We start from the raw sequence: 14,868 nt of genomic DNA on the forward strand, positions 1-14,868 counted from the left end.
AATGACAGAGCTGAGTAGTTGCCACCGAGACTGCATGGCCCCCTAAAGCCCAAACACTTACTATATGGCCCTTTATAGGAAAGGTTTGCTGACCTCTGACCTATAGCAAACAAGATGTAGAGCTGCCAATTAAGTGCTAAAAAGTCACAAATCTCTGTGTGGACTGCTAATACCATACACATCATTCCCAGAAGAACACTCCTAAAATACAGCTCAAATCATGCCATTCTCCTGCCAGAAATCTTTTTCAGCCGTACCTACCTATAGAGGAAAGTCTGGAAATGCTTAACAGGTCTTGCAGTCAGGCCTCTACCTTTCACTCCACCTTCTTTCCCCAAATCTCCCTTCCTACAGCGTCTATCCCCAGTGACTTGAATTACTTGCTTGCCCATGACATGTGTCATTCCTACTACATAAGGGCCTTGTTGCCAATACAGGATCATCCCGTAAAATAAGCACAGCCTTCAAGGTCAAGTCTAAGTTTGAATTTACACTGTTGCCTTGATTAGTTGAAGAAGTTCCTTAACTCCTCTGAACTTTAGTTTTCTCATCTACAAGACGGGAATAATAATTCTTATCTTACGAAAGTGTTACAAGATGTAATGCCTGGTATATGGGAACAACTAGCCAAGGACTCTTATTCATGCTGCCCAACTCCAGTGTTGCTTCCTCCTTTGCTTCTCTCACAGAGAAATGAGCTCTCCCTCTAACATCACATATCATCGCACCTACCTGTCCCACTCTTTTGGCTCTGATCCTTAGCTACTACCTTCCAAGACGGTAATTTCTACCCAGGTTTTGTCTCTCCTACTAGCTGAAGAACTTCTTGAGGGCAGTAATCGTGTCATGTTCTGTCTGTCAGCCATAAGAACAATGGCTTGCACATAGTATGCGCACAAGTATTTTTTGAATGAATGGTATGTGTTCACTGAACTATATATATCGCTTATTAGGAGTCTCATGTTGCCTGGGGATAAAAGCAGGGGCCACGTCACTTGTTGTGAATAATGCCTAGCCTTGGTGTTCAGCAAATATTCAAACAATATCAGGGACTAAAGCTGCCAACATAACATTTTTTTAAAAAAATAGCCAAAGGACAAATAGAAAAGCAGGAGATTTAGCCACATCTCAGAGTGGTGGCATTTTTATTTTGCATTAGTTTAAGTCATCTTGCACTCCAAAACTTATAAATAGGTTATGTTTAAATGAGAGGAGAGAAACAACTTCCCTAAGGTAGACATGTGGGATAGCATTCATAACATCAATGACCTATGAACACAGAGCTAAGTAAGTGTAAGCATTCAAGCAGGAGCTAAATTTTTCATAAGTTAATCAGAACACACAGCTGTGATGAAAACCTTATCTAGAGCTCTATACAAAATAAGACACAAGACAGCAGGCATTTGGCCTAGTGGTTACGACTTCCACATCCCAAATTGGAGCACCTGGGTTCATTTCCCCACTCTGGCTCCTGATTCCAGCTTCTTGCTAACATACTCCCTGGGAAACAGCTGTCAGTGAAGGCTCAATTAATTGGGTGCCTGCCACCAACGCAGGAGACCTGGACTGAGTTCCTAGCTCCCCATTTTAACCTAGGCCATTACAGGCATTCGGGGAATAAAAAAGCAGATAGGAGCTTTCTCTTGCTGTTTGGCGCTCTCTCTCTCTCTCTCTCTCTCTTTCTCTCTCTCTCAAATAAAGAAATAATAACATTTTAAAAGGACTGGAATGGTCAATGACTTCTTTTAGAAAAGAATCAGGGGCTGGCATTGTGTTGCAATGAGTTAAGCTACCACTTGTAATGTTGGCATCCTCAGGCATCCCATATTAGAGCGCCAGTTCAAGTCTGCCAGGGCCATTTGGGGAGTGAACCAAGCAATAGAAGATATCTCCCTCTCCCTCTCTCCCTCTCTCCCTCCCCTTCCCCCTCCCCCTCTCCCTCTCTCCCTCTCTGATTCCCGCTCTTTCTGTCACCCTGCCTTTCGAATAAATAATTTTTAAATTAATTATTTTTTTAAAAAGTTCAGACACAAGCAAGCTACAATGTAAATTCAAGTTCCACTGAGGTTCATGACTTTAAGAAAAGCTGCTACTGCTGCTGTTTTTTGCAACTCTGGTGCACCAAATCTCAATGGTTCCTAGAAATACTACCTAACTCATTTGCCAGTCATGTGAATTAGTTAAATAAAAAGGTGTGCAGCATTCTTGCTGCCTTTCACTACCAGGTTCCAAATGCCATAGCTTCACACACATGCATACAAAACTCATTCCTGGGCCTGCGCTGTGGTGTAGCAGGTAAAGCCGCTGCCTCCAGTGCCCGGCTGTTCCACTTCCGATCCAGCTCTCTGCTGTGGCCTGGGAAAGCAGTGGATGATGGCCCAAGTCCTTGGGCCCCTGCACCCACGTGGGAGACCAGGAAGAAGGTCCTGGCGCCTGGCTTCGGATCAGCGCAGCTCCGGCCATTGCGGACATCTGGGGTGTGAACCAGCAGATGGAGGACCACTCTCTGTCTCTCTGTGCCTCTGCCTTTCAAATAAATCTTTAAAACAAACTCATTCCTGAGACATGCCAATGTAGGAAACGACAGTTTCCTATAAGATCGCAGCCGAAAAAAAAAGTCTCTGCTTCCAACTCTCTTCTATTCATGTATTTCCCTTAAAACCTTCTAGAAATCACACCTTCACAGATATATCAGTAATATATGAAGGTGTATGAGTATTATCAACAACTCACATTGGTTAGCCATTTCCACTTACAAAGCACTTTCATAATCCATTCATTCCTTTGGGCCTCCAAGAACCCTGCCAGGTGGGTACAATTACCCCCAAGTTACAGATAAACCAATCTGTGCCAGATTCCAAGATGGGAAAGCTAAGCCCTGCAACACAGGGCTTCTAACTCTGATTCCAGGGCTCTTTTTTTTTTCTCCTTTTTCCTGTGCACAAAGCAAGAGCACACCTTTGTCTGGCTTCCATCCTCCAGATTCTCAGCAAGTGGCCCAGCTGGCACAGTATGAGGAAGTAGAGTGGGAGTATAAACATTACTGTGGTCAAGACAGTGGGAAACATCCCGCCTTCGCCCCTAGCTACTTGGGGTTTTAGAATGCATGCAATTTAAGAGGAAAGAAATGCAGTGTGGGTTAGCTGCTGACTTTTATTTCCTACCTGTCCTATTTCAGGCTCCCTCTGTATACTCAGAAAACCACGACACATGTCAAGGAAACCGCCCCCCCCTCCCTGGGCCTAGAACATCTCTTGGCCCAAGTGGCAAAATGTAGGCCTGTTTAATTGCTGATTCTTACTATTTTTAATGTCAGAAAAGAATAAAAACCCCTGGCTTACAAAAATGCTGACCCTTTCTCCAAATGTTTTACTGAACTGCTTGTCTTCTTACAAATTGGAATATCTCTGATAGGCTGGAGCTGATCATATTTTTAGCACAAACACTTTCAGCTAATCATCCACTTGACAAAGCCACTCCCTTCCCAGGCCTTATGCTACACTTCATTTGACGGTGGATACTGCACTGAGCAGCTTGATGCAATAAGTAAACAACAACAGCGAGCAGGGACATTCCCCCTTTCCTTCTCAGTGAACCCTCAGCTTTCTGCTGATCTTTGTGCCATAAGATGCACATCCTTAACCTCTCAAGGTATGCTATTAGGTGGAGAACACTCCAAAGCGTGGCCCGTAAGTCTCTATAAAGAAGAGCATTCCAAATGCCCCATATTTAAGGGGCTACCAGGAGTTTTCTTGGAGAGGCCACAGCAGGACAAACCATTAAGTGCTCAAACGCAATGAAATGACCTGCAAAAGCATGGACACTGACCAAAAGTGGACAGACAACATGTGCCGGGGATGCACAGACTCTAAGGGGCAAATCAGAAGAGCTACACACAAACCCAGCCGGCAGCAGTTCCCGCCACACTACAGCTAGAAGGCTTTCCTCCCTGCTCTGGGTTGGCTGCATCGGCCTTACGAAGGCCCCCACGCTGCACCCAAAAACAGTATGCAGGAGATAAATCCACCCAAAATAGACTTGTAAGAAGACATGACATATTAGCCAGTGACTCTGACTTGATTTTTCACAATCATCTTTCAGCCAAGAAGAGAAAAAAATTAATGATCACTCCACCCAATCATCACCCTCCATTCTTCGGGTTATATACTTTGGCACACAAGGGTTGGCTTGCTTTCACTGTTATTGGCGATGTTTATTATTCTTTCTTTTACTCCAAGCCTCTTGCCAAGCAGCAGAAATAAAACCTCCAGACATGGTGAAGGGGTGGGGAGGGGAGGGCTAGGGAGGGTCCCACAGCTGAGTCAGCTGCAACCACTGGAAAAGCCCACCTGGGGAAGACTCCTTCAGCACAGCAAGCCCCAGCCCTGGATGTATACTGGACTCCCTCAGAGTGGGGCTCCTTCTGCCAGGGAGTAAGCAGGTCTTTGTTCCACGCTTAAGCAGAATTCACTGGCACGTGAAGCCATTCAATAATCCTAAACTTAGACTGACCTTGACCTAAGCCACAGCTCAGTATATTAAAGTAAAAAAGAAAAAGAAAAAAAATCACTGGCGCAAAGGTGCTTTCTTTAGAAAATAACTTACCACGGGGGATTCTTTTCCTGCCTGCACAATTATCTGTAGCAACCAGCGGCTAGGACAGAATCATTATTCAAGCTGCTGGCCTAAATTCCCAATTCTTTAGGAAGTGCTGGAGCAGCTCCTTGGCGAGCGCGGATGCCACCTTGCCCCCCAAAGAAGGGTGCTGCACATGGCCAACAGTACAAGACTGCCTTTCAGAATGAGCAACCATCTGCCCAGTAAGAGTAACCGCAGAGCAAGAGGGTCCTTGGCATGGCTACAGACCATGTCTCCTAAGGTCAGGGCCACTACGAGCAAAGGCCCAAAGTTCTAGTCGCATCCAGCAGTTTCCATTTCTACTGACACCCCCCGCCCCCACTGTCCCCTCCCAACCCGCAGCTCCTCAAGAGTCAGAAAGCCATCTGCCTCAGAGACCTGGGCTAAGAGTCACCCCGAACCCTCCACTTGCCCCTGTGGTGTGCAAAGGTTGAAAGGCCAGAGCCACTGGCTCAAGGAAACAGCGGCACGGAAGCCCTCCACTTACTTCTCATAGCGCAGATAAGCGCGTTGCCGTCTTTGATCACGTCTTTGATGAATTTATTGGTCCTCTCCAGCTCTTGCTCATAACACTTGAGCCTTTCCCGGAAATCGGGGCTGTCCAGGTAGCAGTCGCTGAACTCCAGCGGAGGATGCCCCATAGTTCTGATGGCCCGGGGTGAGGGGAGAGAGAGGAAAAGACACAAAGACCCGGAGCATCAGTGACACAGGAGAGGGAGTAGATGGGTGGGCTGAACGCGGGACCCGCTTAAAGGAAACTCCCAGCCTCCCTCCCTTTGGAGGACAGGTACCTGTTCCAGTGGGTCTCCTGGGGAGCGCTGCCGGGTGCGGAGGAAGAACGGGCGGCCGGGCGGCTGCTTCAGGTGATGGCGAGAGCTAACTAACGCAGTGAGATCCCGGCGGAATGACGCCTAGCTAGCAGCATGCCCCCTAGGCATCGCCTCCCGGCTGGGCAGCAAAAAACCGCAGCCCCGCTCCCTCCAGAGACGGCCCGGATCCTTCCTGGGCTGTTGCAAACGTGACACTTGGGCCCGCCCAGGGTGTAGGCGGGGGTGAGCGCTGGGATAGGGAGCCGCCTCTCTTCCTCGCTCTCGGCTCTCAGGCTAGCAGGAGATTTCCTTTGCCGAACTCCGCGGGCAACCGGGATTGCACTGTCCCCTCCCCCTTCTTAAAGCCAGCGCGTCCTCCGCGCCCGGAGCGAAGCCCGATTCCCGAGCCCGAACCCTGGGGCTGCTTTTGCAGTTGTCTGCCTTGGACCCTAGGGTTGCGTTACCAAAGCCCGCCGACTGCGGGGAGGTCTTCCTAGTCCCAAGGAACCGGCCTGCTGTCTGGTTAGGCGCCGGAAGGGTTAAGCTGGGGCGGCTAGAAAACGTAGTCTTCTCCCCCAACCCCTTAGACACCGGAGCGGGAAGAGGAGGGCGACAGCGCGACGCACAATAGCTGCGGTAGCCCGGCGCTTCCCTACGGAAACTGGGGAGCAGTCAGCGCCCTAGGACTCCAGCTGGAAAGCGTGGCGGCCTGGGAGATGTAGTCTTTCCGTTCGAACGCCCCATGACTCCTCCCTGCGGTCTGCCTACCACCCCGCCCGGACGGCCGCTCTCCCAGGACGGCATTCCCAGCCTGCTGCACGCTCGCTCGCTTGCTGCTGGCTCGCTGCTGGCTGGCTCACAGGGCCCAGCTCCGAGGGGCAGGTGCCCCTGGCTGGCGTCGGCTTGGAAAGCTTCGGAAACTGGAGCAAGAACCCAGGAGGGATCCAGAGTGGGAGGCTGTCTTTCACTTCCCATTATGTGGCTGGACAGTGTATTCTTTTTCCTTCCTCTCTTTCCAGCCGACCTACCCATGTCTTTTCCTCTTTCCTTTCTCCTGGCTCCTGGTTCAAGCTCTTTCAGCCCCTGGGGTCTTCGACCTGAGTAGGGCCTCAGATCATGGTTTTTGTGACCCAAATCATTGCAGGGGTTTCCATATATAAGTGGAAAATGTAAAAAGAACATGTGAGGGGCCAGCGCCGTGGCTCACTAGGTTAATCTCCACCTGCGGCGCCGGTGTCCCATATGGGCGCTGGTTCTAGTCCTGGCTGCTCCTCTTCCAGTCCAGCTCTCTGCTGTGGCCCGGGAAAGCAGTAGAAGATGGCCCAAGTACTTGGGCCCCTGCACCCGCATGGGAGACCCATAAGAAGCTTCTGGCTCCTGGTTTTGGATCGGTGCGGCTCCAGCCATTGCGGCCATCTGGGGAGTGAACCAGCGGAAGAAAGACCTCTCTCTCTCTCTCTCTCTCTCTCTCTCTGTGTGTGTGTGTGTGTGTGCGTGTAACTCTACCTCTCAAATAAATAAAATCTTAATAAAAAGAAGATGTGATCACTTGGCTTGCAGTTTGTCTAAGAGGCCTCTTGTCCAATGTCCAGTGTAGGAGATTCAGTGTACATTCAATTGCCCAGTGAAGAAAGCCAAGGAAAGCCAGAACTGAAGGGGCTGCAAATAGAGTGATAGTGGCTAAGGCACCTGCATTAGTGTTCTGTAGCAAATTACCACAAGGGTGGTGGCTTAAAACAACAGAAAGTCATCTTCCAGTTCTGAAAGTCATTAATCAGATAGGGATTTCACTGGACCAAACTCAAGACATCAGAAGAGCTGTGTTCCTTTCTGGATACACAAGGAAGAACCCATTTTCTTTTTCCAGCTTCTAGAATCTGCTCACATCCTTTGGTTCGTGGTCCCCTTCTTGCATCTTCCAGGCTAGCAGGGGCCAGCCAAGTCTGTCTCACAATGCATCACTCACTCCACCTTTGATTCTCCTGCCTTCTCCTTTCACTTATAAGGCCCTTTATAATTATTGGGTCCACAGGATAATCCTCCCATCTCGTGATCCTTAATCATGCCTGCAAATCCATTTTGCCATATAAGATAGCATATTCACACGTTCCAGGGATTAGGCATTTTAAGGATTTTATTTTTTTGCAGGAGGTGAGGGTGGGGGAGAGTGAGCATTATTCTCTACCTATACCACCCACCTCATTAATCTTCAAGAGGACCCTATAAGAACCATGTTATTATACCCACTTAAAGATGGGGAAGCTGAGTCAAAGAGAAGTTAAATGATTTGCTCAAGGGCGCACAGCTAATTAAGTGACATCCCTTGAACTTGAGCCTGGCCTGGCTAGTTCTAGAGCACTTATCTATCACACTATATCACAGACTTTTACAGTCAAATGAGTGAACACCCTCCCAAAATTAATCAGTAACCACATCCCAAAAGAGAATTGTGTTTCCTACTCTTTTTATCTTTAAAGTTAACTTATGACATAACGTCCAAATTGGGTTTTAAACACACCATGAGTTGAGGAATACCTGTACTAAGAGAAGATGTCCAACAAATGGGTATATATCTTCTTACTATAGCAAGGTTCCTCAGCATTCACTCACTCATTCAATAAGCATTTTTGGAAAAAAAAAAGTTACCTGCTTTGACTTATAGAGTCCATACACATGCTTTCTTTTTTTTAAAGATTTATTTATTTGAAAGGCAGAGTTACAGAGAGGGAGAGGCAGAGAGAGAGGTCTTCCATCTGCTGGTTCACTCCCCAGACTTGGGCCATCTTCTACTGCTTTCCCAGGCCATAGCAGAGAGCTGGATCAGAAGTTGGAGCAGCCGGTGCTTGAACCAGCACCCGTATGGGATGCTGGCACCACAGGCAAGCAGCTTTGTCCGCTACGCCACAGCCCTGACTCCATATGATATTTTTTATTTTACGAGTGCCTAGACTAAAACAGAGCTGCAGGGCTGGGCATGCTGCAGTGTGAAGTCAGCTGCTGTAGTATCATTACCCTGACTTTATGTGTGAGAAAGAACAAGCTCAGAGAGCCCCAATAACTGCCACTTTCATGCAGCCAGTAAGGGTTAAACAAACCCCGCTAGTTAGACGCAATAGGAATCTGTGATACTACAATAGACACGTGTGCACGTGCACACATATGCAGGGTTTACCACCGTTTTACAAGCAACAGGAATCCCATTTGAACAATCTGGGGTAATGGTAAGGTTCTACACCATAGTACGTGCTTGTATCACAGGGATGTAAGCATTTGTCAAAATACAAGATGTTTCACTTCACTCTATGTAAATTGCACCTCTTAAGAGGAAAACTGTGAACACAAATGGAACTCTATTAATAATATGCATGAGGAAGTATTTAAAGAAAGAGAACTAATGCCTGCACTATACTCTGAAATGCATAGAAAGTAAGATGGATTGATATATGGGTAAGAAGGATAATTAGATGAAGAGATTTGTGAAGTAAATTCTTTTCATTTTGCTGTTTGAAATTTTTCATAGTAAAATTTTGAGGTAGTAAAATTCCATTTCCCATGTTTTTATTGTACATCAAGGTAACACCACCCCCACAGTCACCCCTGCAGTCCTAAGCCATCACTCTATTTCAGCTGTGACACTATGGAGAGAACGGTGAGTTTGGAGCAATACACATAATACAGACGTGAAGTCTAGTCTAACTCCACACCTTAGAAGTTCTGTGACCTTGAGCAAGTCATCTAAACTCTTCTCACTTGGAATAATAGCTTCACAAATCTGTCTAAGTATTAATTGTAGGTAACACATGTAGATATGCTGACATACCGGCCGGCGCTGCGGCTCACTTGGCTAATCCTCCCCCTGCGGCACCGGCACCCCAGGTTCTAGCCCAGCCATGCCAGTTGTAGACATTTGGGGAGTGAACCAAATGTCTACATTGGAAGATATTCTCTCTCTCTCTCTCTCTCCCCCCCCCTCCCCCTCCCTCTCTTCCCCCCCGCATCCCCGTCTCAGCAGATAGAAGATCTTTCTCTCTCTCTTTCTCCCTCTCCTTCTTCCTCTCTCTCCCTTGCTCTGTCACTCTGCCTTTCACGTAAACAAATATTTTTAAAAATGAAAGCAAAGCTGCTTTTATTATCAAACACCACATACAATTATGCAATTCAGATGTATTAGATTCATAAATGTGAAGAGTAATCTATTTTTAAGAAGAAAATACGAGAATACTTTGTGATACACAAATGGTAAAGGACTTTTTAGTCCACATCATGACAAAAACAACTAATATGTTTCATTACATAAGAGTTAAGGATTTCAAAATCATGTATAAAGTTAATAGGCTTATGAAAAATCAGTAGAGGATATTTCCAGTGTTTAAAAGCAACAAGGAAGTAATTCTAAAATATGCCAGAAGTTGCAAATCAATAAGAAAAAAATTGGAATCTTGATTAAAAATGGGTAAAACATATAATCAGGCAGTATATAGAAGAGTAAATCCAAAGAAGATGAAGAACATTTGAAGAGATGCTTGAATTTATTAATAATCAGAAAATTACAAATTGAATTAACAATGAGAAAATTTCTTCTCCGATTAAGAGAAACTAAATAATTCAAACCAACACTTTTCCTAAGGACAGCTAAAAATGCTGAACAAAGTAAGAGAAAAAAATCTATTTTCTTAAAGATAGAAAGAGCTTGGCCGGCGCTGAGGCTCACTAGGCTAATCCTCCGCCTTGTGGCACCGGCACACCGGGTTCTAGTCCTGGTCGGGGCGCCGGATTCTGTCCCGGTTGCCCCTCTTCCAGGCCAGCTCTCTGCTGTGGCCAGGGAGTGCAGTGGAGGATGGCCCAAGTGCTTGGGCCCTGCACCCCATGGGAGACCAGGAAGAAGCACCTGGCTCCTGGCTTCGGATCGGCACAGCGCGCTGGCCGTAGCGGCCATTGGAGGGTGAACCAATGGAAGGAAGACCTTTCTCTCTGTCTCTCTCTCTCTCACTGTCCACTCTGCCTGTCAAAAAAAAAAAAAAAAAAAGATATGCTGACATACACTAATCCCTCCAGAAGTGTTGGTTGACAACAGTTCTTCTTTATTGTTCTTGTTCTGATGGTTAGTACCACATGCAGAAAGGAGTCAGATTGTCCACAGTGATATTCCTAGAAAAACATTTCCATTTATATCACAGCACAAGTTGATCCCTGTTCATCATCTTCATAGGAAATTTAAAAGCATGCTTCTGCTCAAAAGGAATTTACATTTTGAATCAAATAGAAACTCTAGTCTGGTTTGTGGTCTTGGTATTATGCTCTCTCAACTTTCAGAACGTTCATAGGGTCTGAAGCACAACATGTGGTCAATACCACCATTTGAGGTTTCAAAACCAAAACCTGAAATCCTAGAGTCAATCACTTTAGCAGACTTCTCTAAGGTGGAACCCCAGAACAGCTGTGAGTTGTGATTCTGATCAGTTCATCCAGTTTGATCGAGTCATCTGGCTCAGATCTTGACACTATTAGCTTGCTGTGTCTGCCAGTCTATCCTGCATGCTGGAATCAGAACAATGGATGGGGTCAATAATGTCAGAATCTGCCTCCTGTAAATTTGAAATCACTTTTACAACTTGAAAGAAATAGAGAAAGTAAGCAGGTGTTATAGATTTTGACAAAAGGCCATGTACCTGCCTAAGAGAGTTAAATAACTATCCAACATTAACTTCCCACGCCAGGTTCTGCATCATCTCTTCCATCTGAGACCATGAGTAGTTTTGGTACAATATTCCCTAACAGTGCTTATTTATCACTTGTTCTTCTCCATATATGGAGAAAATGTAAGCAGCCTGTGTAATACTAGTCTGGGAGGCTGGAAAGAAAAGGTAATTTTTGACATGACATGTTTTAGGCTTCCATAATTTGTTACGGATTTAGTATCTCTTATTTGAAATGCTTGAGACCAGAAGCATTTCAGATTTTGGGGTTAGGGATGCAGATCTGTAAATGTGTTTTTATACTATGGTGTTTTATAACCCCTGTGTTATCTACGAAGGCTCCTAAATGTGTTTGTCCTGAAATGCTTCAGCCCTTTCTTCAAAGAAAGGTAGAGAAGATATAGAAGTTAACGGGCTTGGTACCAGTAATAAAAGGACAGACTGGAGAGAAAATAGAGGTGAGAATGGAGAGAGAGAGCAGCATGTGTTAGTGACTTTTCACATCCCAAGGCCGTTCACGGAAATGATTTCATTTGCTTTTGCCTAACAACTCAATGAGGAAATTTCTATTTTCTCCTTCATTTTACAGATGAGACAACTGAAACTCAGAAAAGTCAGGCTATTTGGCCAAGGTCACCCAGAGACAAATTAAGTACTAGAGATTTAAATTCAGGTCTGAATTGGAAGCCATTTTTGCCACTGCATTACAATACCATCCAGTCTCTCACATCAATATCTAATCTCCATGCCCTCCTACCTATGTGACTAGATGTACTTGGAACTGTAAAATGGGAAAAAAATAGTTCAGGGTCATTTGTTGGTAACTGCAGCAAATGATACAAAATTATCTCGGGCTGGGTCTTAACAAAGGCTTTATCATGAACTTCTCTGAAGAGCTGACAGAACTGGCTCCCAGGCTACATGTACTCAACCCTCCAGAATTTCCAGGCTTCTACCACACGGAACATAAAACAAAGTGCATAACTGCCTCCCAGCCCCACCACAAGACAGGCCTTGCCCCTACTTCTGGCCTGGCCTAAATCTTTTACTACGGTTGGCACCATTCCCAGCCCCAGACTTGACTCTGGCTCATTCTCAGCTTGGACTGGACTTGGCCTCGCTTCTTTCCTTAAGCAAAGCCAAGATTTTGAAACTTTTAGCAGCTAGAAGTGGCAAATGGTTGAAAGGAAGGAAAAATCCTCTTCCATAATTCTCTGTATATCCGACTTTCCACTTACCCTCCCCCTGCAAGTCTCCCTTTATAGTGTTTCTTGATGAAAAATGCCACCGATTTATGGCTTTAAAATATATTTTAATCTATTTGCTGAAATAGTCACCAAAATTCTTTTTATTTTAAATATTATGCTTTAGAGGTGGGACTTCTAAGAGTTTTTTTTAAAGATTTACTTATTTATTTGAAAAGCAGAGTTACAGAGACAGAGTCTTTCATTCTTTGGTTCATTCCCCAGATGGCCACAATGGCCAGGGCTGGGCCAAGCCAAAGCCAGGAGCTTTTCCGCATCTCCCATTTGGGTGTAGGGGCCCAAGCACTGGGGTCATCTTCTGCTTTCCCAGGCACATTAGCAGGGAGCTGGATTGGAAGTGGAACAGCTGGGCCTTGAACTGGCACCCATATGGCATGCCAGCCACAGCGCCTGCCCTGCCCAAATTCTTTATTCGAAGGATTCGCCATTTTCATTATACTGTTACATCAGCAGGGCCATACCAAAGCTATCTATCTATAGGTAAAAACCTGCAGATTTTTTCCTCTATGACCATTTTCTGTGTCTGCTTTGGTTCTCAGCAAGGCACAGTTCAAAAAAAAAAAATCCAAACAGGGTCTGTCTCCAGTCTAAGAAACTTTCCTTAATCTTTTTTTTAAAGATGTACTTATATACTTGAAAGAGAGAGAGAGAAGAGGGAGAGAAGAGAGAGAGCGTGAACGTCCATCAGCCAGTTCACTCCCCAAATGCCTGCAACAGCCCAGACTGGGCCAGGCCAGAGCTAGGACCCAGGAAATCCATCCAGGTCTCCCACATGGATAGCAGGGATTCAAGTACTTGGAATCATCCTCCGCTGCCTCCCAGGATGCACATTAGCAGGAAGCTGAATCAGAAACAGAGGCGGGACTCCATCACAGGGATTCTGATATGGAATGCAGGTGTCCCAGGCAGCAGCTTATCCCACTGGGCCAGGTCCCTGCCTCAGTCTAAGAAGCTTTCTAAGGGTAATGATGGCATAGCTGTATTGCTTTTTAACTGTCAGTGGATATCAATACCCAGCATCTCAGCACAGCCTGCTGAGCTGCCATTCCATTTTACAGCATGCTGGAAGGTAGCAGGATCTCCAAGGGGCTAGAAACTTTCCAACAGTTCCTAGAAGCTCCTGCTCCATAATGGAGCCTAAATTATAATGTTTTAGTCATGACTCTGGAGCACTCTTTACCAAAGAACCACCTAGGATGCTTGTTGACAATGTGGATTTCCCAGCCTTCTGCTCTTGTTCCTGGAAAAGCAGAAGATGGCCCAAGTCCTTGGGCCTCTGTACCCATATGGCAGACCTGGAAAAAGCTCCTGGCTCCTGGCTTCAGCCTGTGGCCATCTTGGGAGTGAATCAGCAGATGGAAGATCCCTGTCTCTATGGGTCTCTCCCTCTCTCTCTGTAACTTTGCCTTTCAAATAAATAAAATAAATATTTTAAAAAAAGAAAATGTGGGGGGCTGGCGCTGTGGCTCACTTGGTTAATCCTCCGCCTGTGGCACCGGCATCCCATATGGGCGCTGGTTCTAGTCCCTGCTGCTCCTCTTCCAGTCCAGCTCTCTGCTGTGGCCCGGGAAGGCAGTGGAGGATGGCCCAAGTGCTTGGGCCCTGCACCTACATGGGAGACCAGGAAAAAGTACCTGGCTTCTGGCTTCAGCGCAGCACCGGCCACAGTGGCCATTTTGGAGGTGAACCAATGGCAAAAGGAAGACCTTTCTCTATGTCTCTCTCTCACTGTCTAACTCTGACAAATAAAAGTTAAAGAAAAGATAGGTGGGGGACACCCTGGGAATGCTGCCACCTCCTTTGGCTCTCCTTGGTCTGCGGTTCCCCCTGGTTTATACCCTCCTGGCTCCCACAATGCCTTAAAAAGAAGAAGAAGAAGAAAAAAGAAAATGTGGATTTCCCTGGCCCCTTCTCCCAGAGATGCTGTCAGAGGTGCGAGATGGATTGAGTTATGTGATGAGGCCAGATATTTTGGACTAAATCCTGAAAATAACAAAAAAAATCATAAAATGGGGATGGAGGCCTAGGAAAGGCTTTGGGCAATCAAAATTTTAACAGATAGCACAGGTGTTTCTTTGGGGGAGGGGCTCCAGCATTCATGCAGGGTTTTATCTACTAAAAACTGGTCAAGACATGACAATCCTCATACAAAAATGGTTTTGATTAATAACATGAGTGAAAGTTTCCATTCCTCATGTTGGCAACAGTTATGCTTTCTGGCTTCCCTACTAGCTCATTTTACATCAGACTCGAAGCTAATAATTAAATCAATGTGATTAAATAGCTGTGGTATTTGCATTACATTTTATAATGTGATCACTTTCGCCCACATCGCATAGCATATTACACACTTTTTAACAGAATTACTACAATGAGAATTTGAGAAAAACAAAGTAACAGGGATTTTTTTTTCCAACAGGTTTCTGGCCCTGGGGTTAGGAAGATATGAAGAAGCCTTTT

At 45.8% G+C, this 14,868-nt stretch overlaps 1 protein-coding gene across 1 annotated transcript in view; it reads right to left on the bottom strand.

Annotated features, from left to right (window-relative positions):
- The window catches only part of OPHN1 (oligophrenin 1), a 360,994-nt gene extending 354,769 nt beyond the window's left edge, over positions 1-6,225 (bottom strand). The window contains exons 1-2 of the mRNA XM_051827157.3: positions 5,430-6,225; positions 5,126-5,283 (exon numbers count right to left, since the gene is read on the bottom strand). Of these exons, the coding sequence (XP_051683117.3) occupies positions 5,126-5,279 (154 nt within the window). The 5' untranslated portion in view covers positions 5,280-5,283; positions 5,430-6,225. The remainder of the gene's footprint in view (positions 1-5,125; positions 5,284-5,429) is intronic.
- Between the last annotated feature and the right edge of the window lie 8,643 nt (positions 6,226-14,868).

The sequence above is a fragment of the Oryctolagus cuniculus genome, chromosome X (genome assembly GCF_051225735.1).
Source record: "Oryctolagus cuniculus isolate XC-2025 breed Fujian yellow rabbit chromosome X, ASM5122573v1, whole genome shotgun sequence".
NCBI classification, from domain to species: Eukaryota; Metazoa; Chordata; class Mammalia; order Lagomorpha; family Leporidae; genus Oryctolagus; species Oryctolagus cuniculus.